A 16,454-nucleotide genomic window follows, 5' to 3' on the forward strand; every position below is an offset into this window, starting at 1 on the left:
GCAATCAACATAAAAAACTTCAACTGATGTTGCCAAAAAACAGTGAGTAAGAAGGGAAAGTAAAAGAAACACAGCACCACAAGGTTGAGAAGACAGAAAATTATTTACCTCTCCTTTCCTGTTGAACATCTGACCTATACAGAAACCACGGGAGTTACCTGAGGTGGGGCTATTAATCTGTAAACCATTTTATCCATTAGAGTCAATAACGAACATGAGGACGCCTAAACAAGAAAAATATTCTGGAAACAAAAAACAAGCAATTCATTTACAATACTTACCACATATAATATCCAATCATCAGCTTTAACGGGCCTGTGAAACCACATCCTGGAGACAAAAAGAAGTAAAAGTATTCAGAGAAGTGCATGTCTCCCCCATGAAAAAAGGGGGAAAAAAAGAATCATAATACCGGATGGCACCGTTGCCAAGGAAAAGAAGCTACCAAAGAATTCAGTATTTCAGGATTTATGCTATATTTTCAGTTTTTTTTTTTTTTTTGCAGTAAACCAGACTCACATCTGAGAAACCAAAATAAATAAACCTTTATAGAACCATTTACGTAGAAATGTAGAATTGAAATCTGAAATACAAAATTTCGAGTCCAACTACAAATTTAGTTGTGTAGAACCGGGCCACAAGGATTTAAAATTACATGCTTACTATTGGATAATTTTCATGCCCAAAGATGGGGATAGTTGGTACGTTTTCATGGGGTCAAGGTCCATTTGGTTTTTCTTTTAAAGGATTATTTAATTTACCATGTAGACAAAATTCCTTTCTCAAACCCCTTTTCCTCCATTCCTTCCTTGAAGCAAGTACCTAGTCTCTGATATCCAACGCTATCTTGAATCGAAGAGGACATAATAGTATCACTCCTATGATGGGAATCCACAACAATCACCCAAAGGCCTATCAAAGAGATGCAGATGCACCTATCCAAAAACGGAAGAGGGAAAAAAAGGAGGTGCATATGCTGCAAATTATTTATATATAAAAAAAGTTACTGTTGATGTGAGGTGATGATACTGTAGAACCCACCAAAAGTAGGTCTTCAGTGAGAATCATCCAAAAGGGTCAAGAAGCTTCAACGAGAATGAGAAATTGCTAAGATTTCCTTAGCATTGCCAGCTGCTAAAATTCTTCTAAGAAATTGTGCTGCAACTGTAAACTATTAAATTACATGGCTTTAGGGAAGGTCCATTAGTTCTCTTCTTGTCCTTCATTAATTATTTATATAGCTGCTTGCATCTACTGAGTCATGTAGGCTAGCTAACATTAATTTCCAGCTCATGTATACTGGTATTCTTAATTGGATCCAGTAGGAGTGTAGTAATATTTGAGGTCAAATGCTAACAGTCAAACATGGTCAACTGAATCCTGACAGCAAGATAAGTTTCTCCTAGATGTTTGTCAACATGCGAACTGAAATGTATTATTTAAAGGAAGGATTTGAAAACTTACGAATGATCCAGACTAAGAGATGACATCTTTAGACCTTTTTTACGATGAGGATTGAGGCTTATGCCAAGAAGTATAAGATCTGACACATATGCCACTGCGCATCTGCAAAACAGCCACTACTACATCAAAATTTGTAAACGGCAAATTAATTAGTGAAGTGCAAACCAACATATCACAATAACTTCACTTATTAAGGGTGACAATAAAAGTAAATGTGATCTTTTCTATACCTTGTCTCTTTCCCTTTTTTTTTTTCATTTATTTTTTTGTGCAAATTCTAAATTCTTATTGACATGAGGCCATCAAGATTCAGGACAATGGATCGAGTTTTGATTGTACCAGAGGACCCAGCATAGAGATCAATCCTCTATAGCACCAATAAGACAGATGACGAGTTTAGAGATTATCATGCTGCTAGGGTCCTTTGGCCCCATGAGCATCACAGAAATATCAAAGGCGTCAGCATAGAGATCAGCCTGCTGCAGCATTAATATGGCTGCCGTATTTTGAGGGTCCTTTAATTTGACAAGGAGCAAAGCACCTAATGAGTACAACCCTATTTCCAGCCTACTTCTGCTGACTGGGTCAATAAGTTTTTACCTGGATCAATGGAGTTCATGGGTATTTCTTGAGTGGATCAACGGGGTTCACATCTAGTTTGGTGGAGGGTCTTAACTAGTGCAGCCCAGTTGGGCTATGCTTCTGTGGAAGCCTTTGGCACCGGTTCGCCCTTTCTTCTAGGTTTAGTCTGACCACTGGGTTGTAATCAACCCATAAGTAATATTCCCATAAAGTTTACCTTTCTTAAGTAGTAATCTAAGAAAGATTCCTCACACATTTGAAAAGGAACTTTCATGTTCAATGATGTTCACCTGTAAATTGATTTGATCCAATAAGCTCCCATTCAAACAAACCATCTAAGAAAAATAAACCATATCAAGCCTTTCACATGGTTACCTGTGCAAAGCTGGATCATCTGAGAGTTCTCCTCTTACTTTAAACCAGAATTCTGTGCTGAAAGCCAAACAGTTATGAACTGTATCAGATATGCATCACAGAGGGAAGAAAAATGAAGGGAGGAAAGGTGGGGCAAAAAACAAAAAGGAAGCACCAGAACTCTTTGCGAAGGCAAGAATTCAAACCTCGGAGGAAATTTTGTCTGGGCTGTGTAGTAACTTCTTGGTTCACAAAACCTGATCTCTACAGGCCAAGAGACATGATCTTTTGTTGCCGCTTTGTTGCGATAACTCCTATATTATCCAGCTGTTAGGACTTTCCAGATCACAAAACAACCGAGATACAGCACTTACCATTATACCCTGAATAGAAGGTACCATACAACAGCAATAATATAGACAATGAAATAGAAAACAAGGGTTTTGTGTCTCAGGAAATTGGCTTGCATAACTTGATCCATCTTGAAGGCCTTAACAGTAACAGCAGACCAGAAGAAAAAGAAAAATGTTGTAAACAGAACAGAAGATAACGAAAGTCATTCATCCCAAAAGAAAAAAGATACCAAAAGTCAGAAAAGTCAACAAATAAATATTTAAAAACTTACCCCACTTTTTATCTCACATGTCCAAGCTTTTCTAGATTACACATCAAACTATGAAAATTGCCTAGTTTGAATTGTGATTCTCCGAAGTATGCTCTAGCAATATGATCCATAACCGATGAAAATGGTTCCTCAGAAAGCTCCTCCCTCCATCGTCGAATCAAAAGGCTCCTCCAGAGTGGATGCTGCTCCCATAGCCTCTAACGACGTGCCACCCCTCCCCCTGATTGCAATGATCTCTGAGGATCCCTGCCATCTTCCTGCTGCCGAAATGCCTGCTACTACTGTCAAAGCTTGGGAGCCAGCGTCTTCCACAGAGTCCGAGGGTCTTTATTCCTCAGTCGGAAGCCTCCTTGAGTCGTCACCTCTCTCCCTTGCAACTGAAACCACTGACACTCCTCTTCTGCTGCACCTTTCTCCTATTTCGGTGAATGAGTTAGGCTTTATCCCCGCCTCCCCCAATACCCATCCTCTCTCCTCCCACGGTAATTTCCCACTTCCTTTTTGCCCTAGCCTAATTGCCCCTTACTAAACCCCTTGGCCCATGGGCCTGAGTTCCTCAATCCATGCTCCACCTTAAACTCGCCCAAATCCTCCTTATTGGGCCCCTTGCCCCTTGAGCTCACGCCCTTCAACCCAATCTCCACCGGTGACCCAATCCCTACCATGTTCGATTCAGACCCTCCTATCTCCCCCCCTTCATTTATTCTTGATCGCGCTGAGTGTAGAAGGAGCAATCGCTCTGCTAAGGGGCAACCCATTCGGCGAAGACTTCTTGGTTGACCTAAAGTCCACCAAGGAAAAGAAGAATAAGAAAAAGTCCGCAAAATAGTCTCTTAGGCCCTGTTCGGCCCATCATCTTAGGTCCCTACCCGTGTTGCATTGTCAGTGCTTTTTAATCTTTGCCTTTTAGGTATTTGCTAGACTCATTGCCTCTTAGGTTGCTTGTTAGTTGAGGCCTCTTTTCGCTTTGTCTGGGCTCTATCCCTTGTGCTCTTGTATTTTATTTTTTTCTCTTTGGCCCTGCTCTGTCCATAACTGCATTGTAAAAGCTACTTTTATATATTTGACCATCCAGTATTTTGAAGTCATTAAGTCCACCTATTTCCCTCTTTTCCCATGGAGTGTGGTTCTCTTTCTTTCCCTTTCTGTCTTTTATGAAGCTTTGACTCCTAGGGTTGCATAACTATCATATACTTGTTCAATATATTCTAAGACATTAAAATTAAAAAAAAAAATTCAAATGATGACCTATCTGGTTTCTGGCATGGAAGATTAAAGTTGAATGTCACCATGCATGTCCTATAATATATTTCAACAGTTTTTCAGCCACAAATACACCAACAGTGAAATGACCTTCACAGATCCTATTATCTCTCCCAACGTGTCCATTCAGATTACCCCCAATAATAATCTCGTCTCCTAGGCTAAAACATTGTGCTAATGCATCCAAGAATTCTCAAAATATCTTACTTAATACTCACTACTTTCTATTAATGCGGAGCCTGCATATTCCGTAGCAATTGTCCTTTTTTGTGCTAAAAGAATATATTAAGGTGTTAACAATAATTTCTGTTATGTGGAGCCTGCATATTCCATAGCAAGTGTTTTTTTTTGTGCTAAAAGGATATATTAAGGTGTTAACAATAGATAATCCAATCTCGAATTAAAAGAGTGGTAGTTAATGTGTGTTCCATCTGCAAAATCATTAATCGGTCAACTGAAGAAAATCTTTGAACCCACTTCCAACCAGAAAATTCAGCACAAATTCCTGGGAGATTTCAGGATTGGTTGATTTTTCTTGATCACCTAGCCAATCTAACAATGCTGTCCTCTCCACAGGGGGTTTGGTTCTATGGTATCTCCCCTCCCATCAACCCCATCCCCAAATATTCCAGTCATTACTGGTTCATGTTGAATCAAAGATTACATAAAGATGTTCTACTCTTGTAAACCATGTAGATCTGGTCTATTGTTCAATGAAGAGCCTTACAACCTTACATACTCAAGGTCACTCACATATTTGAGAGTCAATCGTTAGAACTTGATGACACACTACAGTAGAGCTCCATTGCTGGTCTTTTGTAACAAAGCATGCTTAAGGTATCCTCCTACAGTGGTTTTTATCTCACTTTTCCCATTTCCCAGTTAATTTACCTCATGCACCAAAATAAAAAGAATTAATAAAAATTGAGCTCTTCGTAGTTATAAATCATAATAGAAAAATATGCCATCTCATAGTATATCCATAACCCAATACAAACATTACCTGGGAAGACGAGGATCAGTAAGACGTTGTTCCCGCAGCTGTTCCATTGATAGTAACTGTAACACGCCAATGCAGTTTAAACACCATACCACAAGCCCAAGAAATTCTTTAAAGTAACCAAACTGTAGATACCATTTCAGGAGCTGGCACTGATGGCATCTCAACTTCCTGATGTTCAAATTCGTGGTCTTCCTTCTGTAAAAGAATGAGTTTTGTTGAACATATTTGAGCTGGAGAACAATTTTCATTGCAGTTACCATGTAACTTTCCACGTAACAACGGTGAACAGATATCTCCATGTTAAAAAGAAATGGATAACAACGTCAAAGGTTATTAATAAGGAGATGCAATTTTATTCCCAAAAAGAAAAGCTGTACAGTTTGGAATGCAAATCATGACCCAACATGTTGGGGGAATTCAAAAACTTGCAGGTGGTGTTAGTACAATATTTATTGAACTCGAGATTTATCAAAATTGGAAATTGTTTCCCTCAACTGGGATTTTTCCCCCTTGTATTGAACTGTGTATTTGTGGTGGAAACAATAAGCTTCACAATCATGACTTGGCTCATCTTCTCAGTCAATCCTTAGATTGAGAGAAGATAGATGTGACAAAAACAGTCAATGCCATTTGGGATAGTGTCCTTCTGACAGGGAGGGAGGGTGATTCTGCCAAGGTCTACCAGCTTCTCCAAAAAATATTATAATGCGGTAAGGTGACAAGTGTTAAGAGTTGTTAGATTTTGTAAGGATATTTTTGGCACATACCTACTGTAACTTGGTTTATTGCATTATTCTTCTATTTTTCCTTCTTCCTCCACTTGCTATCTTACATTGGCATAAGGAGGCAAAAATGTAATTTACCTTTCTTACATCACTAATCAATAACTGAGATTGTGTTGTTAGAGGCATCTCTCTTCTTCCTCTCTATCACCTACAAGTTTTAACCTCCATTACTCCACTTGTAAGTTGTATTTGATAACTTCCATCTACAGGTCCGTTTCTGAATACTATAATCCTCTTGTGGTCTCTATGACAGTATGACCACTACTAGGTCTTCTACTGACCAATACAGAGGATGAAGCAAAGGTATAGTGTGCTCTTCGGATGGAAGATATCCTTATTCTACATGGTGGCCTTAACCCTAACTATGACTGACTTGGATCCAGATCTTAGGGCAGTGTCTACGCCCCTCCCTCATTGAGGTCTTTAGCTACTTGAAAACGAGAGTCCGAGACCCAATGTATGGCCATGGTCAATTAGTATGTGTTGTGAATCTGACACATTTCTTTTTTAACAATCTGGATCCAAATATTAACCCTAAACTGAACGATTCTACCTTTGACAAGATTCTGACACATGAAATCATCAGGTTCGTCAAACCTGCTCGTACTTGGTGTCTCTTCATATGTCAAATCATCCTTGAGTAGAGCTAAAAGGGCTAGAGGCAGGCCTAAAATGAAAATATGCAATTCCCAACCAATCCAAGATTGCCTAAATCTGATTTAAAACAAAGAAGTTATGTTCTGGTAAAACCTAATTTAGTGTGCATGTGTTGTAAGAATTGCTCTGAATGAAAAAATAATAGATAATAATTAAAAAAAAAAAGAAGTTAAGACATCAAACAAGTGAATATTTTATGGCACTTATGCTTTTAGCAATTTTTTAACATAGAAAGATTTATGAAATTTTTTATTCAAGAGAAACCCAAGCATTCAAAAGTTGAAAATTTGACATAGAAAATCAAGTTCATAAACTGCGGAATTGACTTATCTTTTTAGCATCTGCTTTTTTTTTAACTAAGTTTGTTGGATTCAGGAATCAGATATTTTCTTATTTGCGAAGAACAATTACATTATCATACTTGCACAAAAAACTACAATTACCACTTTGAGTTCCCTTTTTTTTTTAATTGAAAACAGTCCATGCATTGTGTTTAGAAGGTCAAAGTACACCTTGAAACCACCTCATCGAGCTGGCAGGGAAAAAGATCCCAATCTTCAACCATATGTTGGTTTCTGGCTGATGGAGCTGCCCTCAAAAACAAAATGCTAGCATTCAAATTGGGGTAGTGATTTGGTGTGAATATTTGACCCATCATCTTCTGATCCCTTCAGCACACATGCCATGTGAAACATAACACATGCCAACTCAAGCTGCTCACATAATTTGGTAGCTAAAATCCAAATACTAAAGTCGCTTAACTTAACATGAGCTGTAAACATTCCAATGACTCCTTTTCCACTGCCAACATAAATGCAATGAATGAAGCAACCTTCCATAACAGGCATCCTACCCTGATTTCAGCAAATTATCTGAAGACATATACATGAAGCTTCATTTGAATATCTACTATTCTGTTTATTAAATTGAACCATATTATTTCGATTACAGCTATTTGATTCATGATCATTTTGACAGAAGAAACACTGCCACTGCTCCATCTCCAAGTTACAGTGAGACAAACAAAAAGACTAAAATACCAGTATCAGAGAGTGAATAAGCCAATGGTGGAAGTTAAAACTAACATATCAAATGGAGGTAATTGTATTTCATGATAGATGCATAAAAGTCAAATAAATGCAGACACCACAGGTAACCAAAAAAAAAAAACCCAAGGAACTAACCAAAACTTCTCTCATCTCCCCTCAAAATTAAGAAATGGTTGGAAATTCTCCAAACCTTCTAATTCTCTAAACACACAAAAGATAAAGGTACCACATTAAACACAGCCAAATGTAAGCCAATACTATAAGAAACAAATTGCAACACCCAAATTAGAATGCATTACCTGAAATGAGGCAAGTATCGTGAAAATAATATTTCCTCGTTGCATTGCATCCACTCGCCGGGTAGCAAAGCTATGCCCATCACGTAGACGATGAACTTGATATATAATTGGCACTACAAAAGCACATATATATGTTGAAAGAAACGATTGTAGTAGAATGGCTTATTGATCCATGATCTCAAGCCCTTTATTTATAATAAAATGGAAAGTAGACTATTACAAGGAATAGAAGTTTACATGAATGCAAACTCTAATTTAACTCCTATACAAACTCTTATTAGACTCCTAATAGAATCCAACACTCCCCCTCAAGTTGAGGCATGGATATCACACATGTCCAACTTGACCAAAAAAGTATAAAACATCTGTCCAGGTAAACATCTGCAATTTGATCTTCAAACTTATAGATTACGTCTGCCTTATAGACTTCCATTTGATTTGTCCTCATCTTTACTGCAACTTTATGTCTCCAAGGAAGAACGCCCAAGTAAAAAAGTAGAATCTTCAAATGTTGAGAAGACTAAATTTTTGCACAAATCTGAGGGAAAATATATTTTTGGGGTAACAATAATAGCTAGGGTAAAACAGCCAAAGTGAAAGTTTTGATTTGTAGCAATGTTAGATCTTTAAAGGGAAAGTTTGCCAAGGGACAATCTCCAAAGGTAGGGGAAAATTTGTCAAGATAAGTGACAATCTCCAAATGTAATAGAGATCAAGTTCTGCAAAGGTCAAACGACAAGTCTTTTGCAAGGTTAGATCTCCGAAGGGAAGATGTCAAGTTAAGGAGCAAATCTCCGGGGTTAACGAGAGATCAAGTTTTGCACAGTCAAAAAGATAGCTCTATAGCAATGTTAGATCTCCAAAGTGGAAGATTGCGAAGGTAAGGGACAAACTTTCAAAGGTAACAAAGATCAAATTCTACATAAGGAAGTCTACATGAAAGGCTTTGAATTGTAGACATCTTCAATCTCCCCCTCACGTGTAGCGTTACACGTGGGAAGATAATAACAAAGGAAATTCCAATGGGGAAACTTGGAAAGGAAGAAATTGTAATGGTAAGATAAAAGTATCAGGAAAACAAATCTAGAGAAAATGACAAAATTTGAAAGGGGGCTGACCGAGCCTACGGTGCCACTGATGAAGGTCTGATATTACCGAATGGACCGGATTAGAAGATGTAGTCAAAGCAAAAGTAGATCCTCCAATCGGCTCGAGCAAATAAAGTCCATTTACCACGACCAATCTCCTTCCCCGGATCCTGAAGTAGCTAGGTAGGAGTTGGTAGGGGTAGTAGAGGAAGCAGTGGTCGAGGCTGTACCGGCAGTAGAAGACTGCATAATACGTCGCAGAGTAGCGAACTCCTCCTTCGAAAAACCAACGTCTGCAGAGGGTGTGGTGGAAATTGTATCAGAAAGATTAGCCTTTTGTTTTCCTTGTCTTTGTGCTCGTTTTTGCTCAAAATCAGCCGGCTTCCCATGCAGTTTCCAACAATTTTCCTTGGTATGATATGGTTTGTGACAGTGCTCACACTTAACAATCTCCTTAGCCGGATCAGATTTAGTGCGAACAGCATCGTAAAGCTGATTTCTCCATAATAAGAGTATAAAGCATGACTAATCGACGACTTTCCTCACACTGAACAAGAGCATAAGACTGTTCTAGTGTAGGAAAGGGAGAACGACTTAAGACTTGCACTCTGATCTGATCGTACTCCACGTTCAAACCTGCCAAGAAGTCATATACTCGAATCTTATCAATGTACTTCTTATATGTCGCCACATCATCTGGATTAGTGGGGTGATAATCCCCATAATGATCCAACTCTTGCCAAAGAGATCGCAACTCAGCATAATAGTGGGCCACAGTTAATTCCTTTTGGGTAGTCTCATGAAGCTTCTTTCGTAGCTCATAAACCTGTGCATCATTCCCCAACCGTCCATATGTTTCAAGTAGTAGCCTTCGGATTTGGGCTGCAGATATCAAGTAATAGGTAACCCGGGCAATATTTGGATGCATGGAATTCAAAAGGAATGACATAATAAGAGAGTCGTTTGATATCCATTTATCTGTAAAACACTGCGGTAGTGGGTTTGATAGTAGTGCCCGTAATGTATCCAACTAGTCCTCTTCCAAAGCAATAGTCAGATCAAGAGGCCGCCCCGAGAAGAAGGGAAAATATTCGGATCCAAGGGGATCGAGACCAGATCAAGTAATTTGTGCCGTCAAATCTTACCGAAAGAGAATGAAAAGTGGAAAAATATTCGGATCCAGTGGGAGCAGTAGTATCATCAATAGTTGTCATGTTGACAAAATTATCTGCAGTTCTTCAGTCTTCACCCTTTCGAAGTAACAAAAACGTCGCAGAATGCAATAGCCAAACAACTCAGACAATTTTTCTCCTTTTTTTTTTTTTTTTGGAAAATTACAGATATGCCCCTATAAAACTGGAAATTACAAATAAGTCCCTGGAATTTTGGAAAATGATAATAAGGTCCCTAAAATTGCAAATTACACATAAGTCCCTGTAGTTATGCTAATTTACTAATAGGTCATTGAGAGAATTCAAATTTTCAAAATAACCCCTCCTTTTAATTCGATAGATTGACGGTAAGTTAAAGCACCACAAAACATAAACTCAACAGCGATTCAATCTCGATCTATCACAGGGACTTTGGCAACGAAACTGAGACTTAAACACCAGAAATTGCGAGAAAAATCAGAGGAAAACTCACTGGTAGGCGCAGGAAGCAGATGCAGTAGTAGCAGAGTGTTTTTGTCTGCTGTTTCGACTCCTCTTTTTCTGTCGATTGCACAGGAAGCAGCGGCAGTAACTGGAATCAGCAGGCATTAGCAGCAGCGGTGGCAACAGGAAGCAGCAGCGGCGGTAATAGGGAGCGAGATTCTTCTTCTTCTTTTTTTTTTTCTTTGGTCGATGGCGGAAGCAAGGATTAAGTAGATCTTTGTTAGGTGCGATGGGATGTTGCAGATGAAGAAGAGATGTTGCAGATGAAGAAGAAGAAGCTTAGTTGCAGCGGTGATTGTTCTTCTCTTCTTCTTTATATTTTTTTTTTCTGGTCTTCGAAGTTTGCAACAGAAAAGATCGTGCACTGAAGAACAAGAAGAAAAAAAAAAAAAAAAAACTAATCGTAGTAACTGAAGAACGATGGTTTCGATGGGTTTGAAAGAGAGAAAAAAACTCTAATCGAATTTAGGCTCTGATGCCATGTTGAAAGAAACGATTGTAGTAGAATGGCTTATTGATCCATAATCTCAAGCCCTTTATTTATAATAAAATGGAAAGTAGACTATTACAAGGAATAGAAGTTTACATGAATGCAAACTCTAATTTAACTCCTATACAAACTCTTATTAGACTCCTAATAGAATCCAACAATATATTATATATTTGTCATCTAGATCAAAAAAAGAAAAGAGTGGTTGAACATATGAAAAAATATTGGACCTAAAATACTATGGAAGAAGTTTAGAAGAGTTTAGCCAAAAATTTATGACTCAACCCACAAACTTTAGGATTTCCAATTGAATCACGAGATAAGCAGCCAAAGAATACTAAACTTTAGGACTGTTATCATTCTTTTTCATTAGATGAATGTGTATTGGGATCGTTAGTTTAGCTTAATTAATCATATAATCCATCTCAATCCATCTCACTCTTGCGTTGCTTAAGTGAGAACATAAGGAGGTATATCTCCCAAAGATCAACCTGTTGGCTACACAATACTGTGTACTTGCAGTTACTCTAATTTTTTTCCCAACAAGTTTTTGACACCATAGCCAGGGACATAGCGTCCATTTTGTTAATCTCATTGATGTGAACACAAGCCCCCCCCCCCCCCCAAAAAAAAAAAAAAAAGGGTTCCAATATCCATATCCAAATTGGCAATCCAAGCTGGCCAAATGCCCCCCAAGGGAATTTTGGTCACTTTTCAGCCCCTTTTTAGGACTCAATATCGGTCTAGATAGAATTCCCTCGATCCAAGGTCATGGATCTATTTTCAGTTTATTATTTGAGTTAGTAGTTTAAGAGTTATATTCCATTGTACGTTGAGTTTAATTAGTTAGTTGTGGACAAGATAAGATTCCTTATCCAAAGGGATTCTTATCTTTTAGGAGTTTGTTTTGCTTGAGAATCATATTTTGAAGTTGTCCCAAGTTAAGTGTCATTACAAGATTCCAATCCTAGGGTTGTGGTCTTCTTATAATTTAATTCCGTTTTGAGTGTTTTGGTCTAGAGTTGGGATCCTTATCTCTTAGGGATTCCCAACCCTAGTCAAAGTCTTTTATTTTAGGCTATAAATAGCCTCTTCTCGCATTCTAATATTCAGATTTAATGAATTAAAGAATTTGATTGATAATTCCCTAAGTGAGTGGCAAGGTTCCTTTGAGGGGGGACCCTGCAGTCGTTTATTGAGTGTTTTCAATTTGTTTCCAGCATTCAAGCAGTCAACTTTCAAGTTATGAAGATCAATTCAAGAAATCCAGCAAGCTTCTTCAACATTCCAGCAAGCCCGAGTAAGCCACAGCCCTTCCCCGTCTCCCTCCCTCCCATGCAACGTCATTCCCCACCTCCCCTGCCCTGTTGCATCAACTCAGCAGCACCCCCTAGGTCCCAACTCCCTTAAGCCCTTCCCCCTAAGCCCCATGACTTCCCCAAGCCCTCCCTCCTTCCCTTTAGCAACCACAGGCCTCCCCCCCCCCCCCCTTTCCTTCCCTACAGCTACCATAGAATCCACCCCCTGTAACTTCCTTTTCCTAGCCCTTTTGGCCTTTTCTCCATTCCCCTAGAGTCGCCCCTAACCCTTGGTCTTACTCCTAGTGTTGTTTGCCCCATTTAAACCTAGTTTACCAAGTCTACAAAACTCTGCATAATTTCAAATTTTTAAGAAAAGCCCTAAACCTGATAAGTCCAAATCTGAAGAACTCAGTACAGCAGTGTTTTAGAGCATTGAACAACCTGAGCCCCCCCCCCCCTTGTTTCAGCCTTCTCCATCGCTGGAATTTCCTAGGCAAACCCTAAGTCTAGGGAAATTACTAAAATACCCCTAACCCTAGACCTAGTTAACATCACTCATTCTTAGGCAAATTGAAGAGTTCTCATTTTCTTGGTCTTTTCTTTATTTTATTGTTAAAAAAAAAAAACACTATTTTGTTTTTCTTCTGTTTAAATATTGGGAACAAAATCCAAAATTTTTTGTATGCCCAAACCCAACCAATCATGGAGTACTCCTGATTTGTTGGGTGGTTTGGACTAGCATGTGGCCTATTTTACAGGAAAACAACATTGTGAGAAGACTTAAAATAAATAAATAAAAGACAAAACAAGAATCAAGGATATTACTCTTTACTAGAGTAGAAACAAAAACGTATAGTAGTCCCCACTCTACAATAGAATCCCTAGGACTCATTTGTAGGTGGTTTTGAAAACTATACGAATCGCCTTGCTATCAACTTATACAGCAACCTTACAGCTTTGGAGTCATTGTTCCAATCTTTAAGGGAAAAATTCACCACTTACTACTTACTCTTTGGTTTTTGTTTTAGAACCCTTTCTTTGTGCCTTTGACTTGAGATTGTTTGGCATATTCCAACACTCATTTTTCGAATTAGAGGAAAAAGAGAGATCCATCGTGCTTATGGCTTATTATAGTATTAATATTATTACTATTATTGTATTTCCTTTTTTTCAATTGAAAATCATTACAAAAGAGACTCTAATTACATTAGGAGCTTATGTATGCATTCTGGACCTGTGTTTCTACCAATCGACTTGTTTGTGTATCTACCTTGACCATAGGTGACATACTTCCACCTAAGACTTTGCAGGATAGTTTCCACCCTACTAGGACAACACAACCCTCATGCATGTGCTTACCTGCAGCCCAAGGGAATAACTATGAGCTTAAGTCTCAATTTATTACCATGTTATGACACTTCCATTGGTTATCCTTAAAAGATGCAGACTTGTTCATGATAGAATTTGAAGATGTATGTGTCTTCATCAAGATACAACAACTCAATGACATGCTATTGAACTTAGTTGTATTACCTTTTCATTCAAGGAGCAAAGAAGTGGCTTTATGGACTACCAACCAATTCTATCACCACTTGGAATCAGTTCACGACAGCATTCCTAGAAAAGTTTTTCCCATTGTATAAAACAAATAAACTTAGGAGTGATATTAGACAATTTAGATAGAAGCCACAAGAATCATTTTCTAAACTAATGGAGAGGTTCCAAGGCCTTCTCCAATAATGTCCTCATCACAAAATTGAAAAATGGCATACATGCCAAAACATTTATGAGGATATTGGCTATCATACTAAGTAGATAGTAGAGTCATTGTACCCTGAGGCTTCATTGCTCATGAGGATGAATATGAAGCTTGGAAATTTTTTAGTAACCTAGCTGAAAAGACAAGATAGTGGGAGTCCATTCAAGAGAATACAAGGTAGAGGTTATTGTGTATTTATGTTAATGGAATAGAAGCTAAAGAAGCTCATCTCCACAGCCTCAATAAGAAGATAGAAGCCACTGTCCCCAAAGCACCAAACCCAATCCACCAAGTTTCCATGCGCAATTGGTGCCACTCACCTGAACAAATCATGGAGGAATGCCCCAACATCTCTGGGGGCAATACCACCAATGAAAACGTAACTGCACCTTATCAAAATAATCCTTATAGAAATACTATAAAGTTATAATCTAGGGTGGAGAAATCATCCAAATTTTGATGTAAACCCAGGTTTAGGGTTAATCTTCCAGAATCTTCTAGAATGGAACCAGCACTCAACTAGGGTTTTTGGAGGCTTTGGCTAAGGGATTCAGGGTTATGAGGCTGTTGGGATTGTGATTTCAGGTCTGAAATTTAAAAAGAATTCAAATTCAGATTTGGAACTTCTAGTCCTTTGCCAATTGGGGCTCAGTTAGGGTTAGGGTTTTGGGAATGGGTATCAGTTCGGAGGGGGAAAGGGGATAGGGTTGTTGGTTATAATATTCAGAACTGTTCCCTATAGATGTTCTTCAACCAGAACCAGATCTGATGATTAGGACTTAAAAAAAATTTCAGATTTTGAATTTTTGGAAATTCTGAACATCCAAGGAAGAAGATGAATTGCAAGTTATTGTTTAAACTTCAGAAATAAGGCTAAATGGGGGAAATAAGATTAGGCTTAAGGGCGACCAAAAGGGAAGGAAAAAGGGTTCAACTGGGGCTGGGAATATGGTCTTCCTATCAGGTTTAGGACTGTAAACGTGGAGAAGAAGAAGAGGATGGGAGATGCTTATGGGGCCTAGGGTTTGCAGTGGGGAATGGCTGCAGCTTACTTGAGTGCTTGAAATCGAATGCTTTGCTGTCTGTAAGCTTTTTTGATGCTAGTACGCTGCTGGATTGATGAAGAAAGTGAAGAGAATTCTCAAATTGCAGAAGATAAGCTTCCTCCCAACCGCAAGGTTCCAATAGGAATACCCACAACTCCCCGAGTCGAAATTCACTCAATCAATCAATTTATTAATCCAAAACTGAAAATTACTTACACTAGAAAAGCTATTTATAGCCTAAAACAACAGACTCCGACTCATACTGAGATATCCTGACTGTTAGGGTTCCATTACAACTTAACTTGGACTCTGAAACACTTATCAAAAGGAATCTAATTACTACGCGATCTCCGCCTTTGGATATGAGATCTCACTTAAACACATTAAGTCACCTAATGCTAATTAGATAACTTAAAATCTAAGAAACCAAATTACAAAAAAGGGGGGGATTCAAAAAGGAAATAATTTTTCCTAATTTAAGTTATCCTTAAAAGTAGAACTTCTTAAAAAGGAAACAATTCTTTCCTAAGTTGACACAACTCTATGGCTTATTCCAATTGAAACTTCAAAACAAAAGGAAATAAATAATGACTTGCATCTCCTTGGCGTTGGAATCTCCTTAGACTCCCCTCTACCCATGCACCTTGGGCCACCCTAGTTTGGTTTAAAGGTCACATTCCCCATCATTCTCTTACCCTTTGGAAAGCTCTTAACTTAGCCCTACCTACCCAAGCATTTCTCATAAGCCGTCACATCCCTGCTAACCCTAACTACATCCTTTGTTGGAATTGTCTCAGAGACCTTGAGCGCCTTTTCTTTTTATGCCCCTTCTCCCGATCTCTTTGGGAGAAAGCCCTTGCCTCCATTTGGCCTAAGTCAAGGCGCTCTTATGGCTTTGCTCGAGATTGGGCCTGTTGCTTGCGAGTTTTCTCGGGTTCCTCTCTATGCGACCGAGTTGGTAAGCTAGTATTTGGTGCGGTTATCCACCACTTATGGTGGGAGCGAAATCTTAGGCATTGGTCTTCCAAATCTCA

General features: G+C 38.6%; 1 protein-coding gene and 1 non-coding gene across 2 annotated transcripts in view; both read right to left on the reverse strand.

The window, feature by feature from the left end:
- LOC149013846 (acyl-CoA hydrolase 2-like) overlaps positions 1 to 16,454 on the reverse strand; it is a 31,779-nt gene that overhangs the window by 417 nt on the left and 14,908 nt on the right. The window contains exons 9-16 of the mRNA XM_089159991.1: positions 8,082 to 8,194; positions 5,424 to 5,486; positions 5,292 to 5,347; positions 2,607 to 2,714; positions 2,422 to 2,478; positions 1,465 to 1,566; positions 282 to 330; positions 109 to 177 (exon numbers count right to left, since the gene is read on the reverse strand). Of these exons, the coding sequence (XP_089016117.1) occupies positions 109 to 177; positions 282 to 330; positions 1,465 to 1,566; positions 2,422 to 2,478; positions 2,607 to 2,714; positions 5,292 to 5,347; positions 5,424 to 5,486; positions 8,082 to 8,194 (617 nt within the window). The remainder of the gene's footprint in view (positions 1 to 108; positions 178 to 281; positions 331 to 1,464; positions 1,567 to 2,421; positions 2,479 to 2,606; positions 2,715 to 5,291; positions 5,348 to 5,423; positions 5,487 to 8,081; positions 8,195 to 16,454) is intronic.
- On the reverse strand, positions 14,266 to 14,372 carry LOC149013847 (small nucleolar RNA R71). Its single transcript, XR_016174209.1, has one exon. It is a non-coding gene; the product is annotated as a small nucleolar RNA R71 (small nucleolar RNA).

This window comes from Hakea prostrata, chromosome 6, assembly GCF_041222555.1.
Source record: "Hakea prostrata isolate BN-2017 chromosome 6, UWA_Hpros_2, whole genome shotgun sequence".
NCBI classification, from domain to species: domain Eukaryota; kingdom Viridiplantae; phylum Streptophyta; class Magnoliopsida; order Proteales; family Proteaceae; genus Hakea; species Hakea prostrata.